The sequence below is a fragment of the Arachis ipaensis genome, chromosome B10 (genome assembly GCF_000816755.2).
Source record: "Arachis ipaensis cultivar K30076 chromosome B10, Araip1.1, whole genome shotgun sequence".
In the NCBI taxonomy this organism is placed as follows: domain Eukaryota; kingdom Viridiplantae; phylum Streptophyta; class Magnoliopsida; order Fabales; family Fabaceae; genus Arachis; species Arachis ipaensis.
In genome coordinates this window covers 130,364,891-130,371,223 of record NC_029794.2, presented here as the reverse complement: position 1 = coordinate 130,371,223, position 6,333 = coordinate 130,364,891, and the positions used below count along the sequence as shown (strand labels likewise).

At 31.6% G+C, this 6,333-nt stretch overlaps 1 protein-coding gene and 3 long non-coding RNA genes across 5 annotated transcripts in view; 2 read left to right on the top strand and 2 right to left on the bottom strand.

Annotated features, from left to right (window-relative positions):
* Positions 1 to 315, bottom strand: part of LOC110268062 — a 12,098-nt gene extending 11,783 nt beyond the window's left edge. Inside the window, exon 1 of the long non-coding RNA XR_002356100.1 lies at positions 192 to 315. This is a non-coding gene — a long non-coding RNA (uncharacterized LOC110268062). The remainder of the gene's footprint in view (positions 1 to 191) is intronic.
* On the top strand, positions 444 to 1,900 carry LOC110268061. 2 transcript variants are annotated; one of them, XR_002356099.1, is made up of 3 exons: positions 444 to 593; positions 704 to 755; positions 1,694 to 1,900. It is a non-coding gene; the product is annotated as an uncharacterized LOC110268061 (long non-coding RNA). The 2 variants fall into 2 exon arrangements; XR_002356098.1 differs by lacking the exons at positions 444 to 593; positions 704 to 755 and adding an exon at positions 1,071 to 1,274.
* Positions 1,127 to 2,875, bottom strand: LOC110268063. Its single transcript, XR_002356101.1, has 2 exons — positions 2,333 to 2,875; positions 1,127 to 1,936 (listed from the first exon to the last, which is right to left on the bottom strand). It is a non-coding gene; the product is annotated as an uncharacterized LOC110268063 (long non-coding RNA).
* On the top strand, positions 4,337 to 5,282 carry LOC107621334 (uncharacterized protein At5g39865-like). The gene has a single exon (XM_016323365.2). The coding sequence runs from the start codon at positions 4,498 to 4,500 to the stop codon at positions 5,041 to 5,043; it is 546 nt and encodes a 181-aa protein (XP_016178851.2). The 5' UTR covers positions 4,337 to 4,497; the 3' UTR covers positions 5,044 to 5,282.

The following is a 6,333-nucleotide window of genomic DNA, read 5'->3' as shown; positions in this document are numbered from 1 at the left end:
CACTGTTGTCAAAATATTTTAGATTTGTCACTGTCTCACTGACTATGAATACATGCATTAGCCAAAAGGTAAGTGACACAATTAGAAAAGGTCAATACTGTAGCATATTCCACATATTACTAATTAGCGGTAAACTTTTATTTATTTTGGAGAAATTATTAAAAAAAATGGTTATGTTACACCACGGCAACAGTGCCATAGTAGCTAGAATCTCGATTTAACTCTTAAAATCTTTCGATATTACGATTTTAAATGAGTTTATCGATTTTACGAAATTTATACTAAGTCTGACGATTTTACGATTTAAATCTTGTTAAGATTTTACGTTTTACGTTTTTTATTTACTTTTTCGATTTCACGTAAAATCTCGATTTTCTCTACCTTACAGTGCCACTCCCACCTAACGTTCTTCATCAATCTACCATTCAATCAACCCTTCTTTTCTATAACATATATCAAACAATAACTTTGAACTAATATATGTTTTATTGTGTTACTCTCTGTTGCATTGCAGAAGAATTGATGGAGATGGAGAGCATAAGATTCAAGCTCATCTTGCTCTTTTCTGAATGGCACCATTTCTGCAACCACAGGTATACATGCCTTTCTAAATTGTGTTACTTTTATCTGTATTCACTTTTTTCTCAGCACAGAGAGCCAAGTGTTTTTGGTTTTTGATATTTTGCATTCCATGATGAGTCAGCGGAAGCAATATATGGTGGAGAAATGGTGATTGATGTCTCATATTTTGGAAGGTACATACACAGTGAGACTACGGGTGGCAATGGTCGAGTTTTTGTCCTATTCAATTTCATCTCATCCTATAATAATTAGCATAATCTGTTCTACTCTGATTCGTAACTAGTAAAAAGTTGAATCCTAATCTATTCTGTTCTTATTTACTTTTATAATTATTAAAATTCAACAAATAAAATTAAATTTTAAATTTTGTATAACCATCCTCACATACATAACATAAATTAAAGTAAAAATTTAAAAATAATACAATATTATTAATATTTTACTAATTATTTTATATATATTATATACATACCAGGGCGGGTACCTAAATTCGTCCTCGCTCTCGCCCAAGACCCCGCATTGAGATTGATAATTACCCCCTTGGTAAATAGAGACAGGGTAGATATTTGAGAATTCGGATAGTGTCATTCCTAAGTAAGACCCATGAACTTTGTGCGGAGACATCTTGTCCTGTTTCAATTGGTGATTTTAATGTTGTTTATACTCAAGTTCTACCTGGTTTCACACCTCCGGTAAGCTATTACAATCATTCTCAATGCCTAAGAATTTTAGATGAACTCTACGGTTAACTTTGTTTCCCAGAAAAGAAAAATGTTGAGTATATATATATATATTTCTATAGGAATCTAATAGTTAGCAGTAAGTGTATTTAATTTTTTTTCATTTTGTTTTCATCAAGCAAGTGTTTTCAATTTTCTTTTTTTATTTATTTTTATATAAATCTTAACATCTGACGAAGTCCTGAGTCATATTATTATAACTGTATTTTTCAGCATTAAAAAATTGTTCTACAATGATAATAACACTAGGCTTCTAATCTTAAATGAAACTTGCTATAATTTAGCTGAAAGAGATTTAGATTTTAGATTTATAATAGCCAAAGGGCATGTTGCAGTTATTAGCTAGCGTGTTATTTTGATTTGGTTTGTAGGGTTCATATTCATTGAAGATGAAGATGTTTGATGGAAGCAAGAATGAAGTGACGTACTTGCATTGAATTTGGTTTCTATATTGGGTTTGTTACTTTGTTTCCACCTACCATTGCTGATATATAGCTGAGTGAACTTTGGTACATGTCATGAAATCTATTATGATCAGTTCCACATAAATTAAACTGCAGAAGACCCCTTAATATTTATTCCTTGTATGATTAGCTTGCAGATACAAATAATTACTAAGGTAGCGTTTGGTGGAGAGACAGAGACGGAAAGACTGAGACTGAGAGACAGAGACTAAGAGTCAGGGATTGAAATAAATTTCAGTATTCTGTTTGGTGCAAAATGGGAGACAGGAATTGAAACAAGAATGAAACTCTAATTTAATTTGCACAAAGGGTAAAATTGGAATTAATTAATTGAAATGAAAGTATTTTAGGTATAAAATGTTATTAAAGTTTCAGTCTCCATCTCTAAAAATTTCAGTCCCCTGTGTCCCTACTTTTTAGAGGTACTGAAATACTGAAATTTTAGAGACAGAGACAGAAATTTTAGTACCAGTCTCTGAACTGACAAACACGATACTGAGTTTCAGTCTTTCAGACTCTGTCTCAGTACCTCAAAACAAACGCTACCTAATATATTTCTATTGCTTAAATTAAACTTGGTGTTTCATTCATATAGATATATATCATATGGTAGAAGATTGTATAGACACAGTTATACATACATGTAAAAAATCTCTTTGAACATATATAGCATTATTTAATTTCCTTCTTATTTTTCAGAACTATATGTAATATAAAAGCTAAGGTTACATCCATTATGAAGCATTTAAGCTTATCATCAAATTCTAAAGATAAAAAGTGGTCTGAGATGTCTTAATAACATAAAAGTTTGATGGTGAGTATGAAGGTGAGCTGTAACTGGTTCATGTAGCATAGTCCAGAAAGTTGTAGCTAGCAATGTATAAAGATGAACAAGGACGTAAGAGTTGTATGGGAATCACAAACAATGCACCCTTGGGAATGGACATGTATATAATTGGTCCCAATCATATAATGCTTTTACTTAGTATTTTTTTTTTCTCTTTCTTTATTTGCTTTCTACAATCCTGTTGGCTTCTTCCACAGTCTTTCACTTTATGTGTTTTGCGCGATAACTGCATTTGATTGCGGATTTTTTTAGGATTAAAAAATATGTATGTAGTCACTTTGCATTGCAAGAAAAAAGATCACTAATAGTAATAGCAATCTCACTAGGTAATCGATAAAGGTTTAGCCATCAATAAGTTAACAAATATTTTTAAATTAAATTTTATATTAATTAATTATCATTAATTAATAATTATTTAAATTTTACTTTTTAAAATATAAAATTAATAATTATTTAATAATTATTTAAAATTAACTTATTAAAAATTGTTTATTATTTAGCATTCATTAATTGTTACGACATTTAATTAATGCTAAATAAGGCAAATTCTATCTGTTTTTTTTTTTTTTATCTAGCATTACTCAATAATACACAATAGCCTAGGTCAATTCATATATACAGTGAGTGTGAGTAGTATAGGATAAGGTTTTGTTGTTTATATTGAAAATGTAATTGTATAATTTGTGTAGTGGTTTTGTTGTGTTGTTCCGAAGAGAGTTATACGTAGCAAATTGAATATTTACGTACACGAGTGGTGTCTAATAATGATGGGTATTGGCACACTTTGTCTCCTTTGGTGTGGTCCAAGTAAGGGCACCCCCTTAGCAACATTGGAGTAGTCTTAACCAACTGAACCAGCCTCGACCATCAACCATGTGCCAAACAGAGATTAAGGCTGGCATCATAATAAAGGGGATGGATGAAATTTAGCCACTTTATTTGGTTCTAGTTGACAATTATCCTTCCATATTATTATTATTATTATTATTCCACATCCATGATTGAGGCACCTAATGGTAGGTAATGGGTCAGTCCACTCTTAATCCATCATAAAAGATTTACGAGTGGAGCCAACCATAAAAGTCCAAAACATTTCATACACAAAAATATTTCAATGAAAAATCACTCGTTATGGGTTCATCCATCGCAGAACTGATATGCACAATTTATTATTTTTATCAATAATATTTAAAAGTATTGGTTAAAAGAATAATATTAAACAATTATACTGGCCATGAAGGTAGCGTTTGGTGGAGAGACAGAGATGAAAAGACTGAAACTAAGAGACAGAGATTGAAATAAATCTCAATATTATGTTTGGTACAAAATAGGAGACATAAATTGAAACAATAATAAAACTCTAATTTAATTTGCACAAAAAGTAAAATTAAAATTAATTAATTAAAATGAGAATATTTTAGGTATAAAATATTATTAAAATTTCAGTTTCTATTTCTAAAAATTTTAGTCCCATGTGTCTTTATTTTTTAGAAGTACTGAAATACTGAAATTTTAGAGACAGATACAAAAATTTTAGTATCAGTTTCTAAACCAACAAACATGATACTAAATCTCAGTCTCTCGATCTCTATCTCGATACCTCAAAACAAACGATCTCTATCTCGATACCTCAAAACAAACGCTACCTTAGTGTTTTGGTAAATTAAAATTGTTGATTTTAGTTTTTCAGTTATTGGTACTAGAAAGGTTGTCCCCACAGCATGCAGCAAAGAAACGAAGATGGCAGAGGATTTGAACTTTCCCATTCATCACTTTATATAAGGACGTTGATTTGGAAGCTAAAAGATGGACGCAACTTTAATTTCTTAATTCTTATACATGAGATCACAGCTAGTATAGTCTGATGACAGCAATGAAGGTCCTTCAACTCAATCACAAAGGCATGGATCTGGAGAAAGAAGAAGAAGGAGGAGGAAAGCATTGGATCATTCTGTACACGACGAGCATGAGAGGGATAAGGAAAACATTTCAAGACTGCAACAGAATCAGGTTCCTTCTGAGAAGCCTCCGAGTGAAGTTTGATGAGAGGGATGTGTCCCTTCACATGGACTACAGGGATGAGTTGTGGAATCTATTTGGCGGCAAAGTCACCATCCCTCCCAAGCTCTTCATCAAGGGAACCTGCATTGGCGGCGCTGACGAGGTTCTTGCCTTGCATGAGCTCGGCTGCCTTAGGAACCTTCTAGAAGGTGCTCCCACTATCACTACCGATCATGATCACTGCCCTTGTCTTGGTTGCAACAATTTCAGGTTCTCTATTTGCTCTTTGTGCAGTGGAAGCCGCAAACTCAGCACTATTCACGCTCATCAGGATCATGACTTCTTCTTTGTTAGGTGTCCAGAGTGCAACGAAAATGGTCTTGTCAAATGCACCATTTGCACCTCCTAATAGATTTTTAATTATTAGTATCTAACTCAAAATTAAGTAGTACTACTTCTGCATCATGTTGCTTAATTAATTAGCTTAATTAATTTGTATGTCTTGCATGTTTGGTCTTTTTCAATCTCATGTATCATCATAATAATAATGATGTGCTAATAAACTTCATTGAATGTAAAAAATCATAAGCTAGCGTGCCTAATGTTGAGGTTAAGCTAATTAAGTAGTGTGAGATCGTCTATTGGCTATTCATTATTGTCGGTAAATATTAGTGAGGAATGAAATGAAAGATTGATAATCATATGGCTTAATTTTTGAGGCAGAATTTTGTAATTTTTTTTTTGTTTTTTAAAGCTAGCTAATTAATTCCGTCATGCATGAAGCATATGAAGCATGATGTAGATTGAAAAGGAAAGAAGCAATATCGGATGGGTGGGGTATAATTAGGGAGATCACAGGGACATGCACATGGCTTTTTTCTTCTTGGAAGATAATAATGAAATTAGGAAAGCAGCAACATCTACTTTAATTTGTGTGTGAAAATTAAAAAAGGTTATTATGTGTGTGGTGGACACATCAAACTAAGCCATGTAGATTTTTTTTATTATTATATTGTTATATTTCAAGAGTTATGAGTAGACTACGTCTTCATTTATATATCTAATTATCTATCATACAAATATATATATAATACATGGAGTGATACTGTAGTAATGAAATAAAGGAAAGGAATGAATACCTCATGATGTCCCTTGGAAGTTGCTCGTTTACCAAAAAGAAACAAGTGTGGTTGTAAAAGGTGATAGTCTATGTGCTAACCAACTAAAGCTCATCTAACTAATCATGTCAATGATGCCATATATAGCTAGATAAACGGCGTAATTTAATCCTGTATGCTTTCACTATTATATAAATTAGAGTAAATTTCTATTTTTCTTTTATTTTTTCAATATTTTTCAATCGTCAATTATTAATTTGTCACATATCTGAGTTTTATTTAAAATTTTATGATTGGCTAACAAATTGTTGTATATATAAGATAAAATTTGAATGTCAGACTTTTATTATCTAATTACAAATATTCTTTTATTTGTCACGAATTCCAAAGAATGAGATCCACCATATAACCCGATGAGATTAAGGCCCAAAAATGATGATATCCACCATAGGATTTTGCCATGGGATGGATGAAACCCTAAGAAAATTGTGGCTAAAATTGTGATTTGGAACTAAGGATGAAACTTGTACTTTTTATTTTATTTTATGTTATGCATTTTTCTCATTATTCCAATTGGTTTG

Excerpts from the sequence above, each read along its gene's own strand:
- LOC107621334 (XM_016323365.2), top strand. The coding sequence starts at position 4,498 with ATGACAGCAATGAAGGTCCTTCAACTCAATCACAAAGGCATGGATCTG.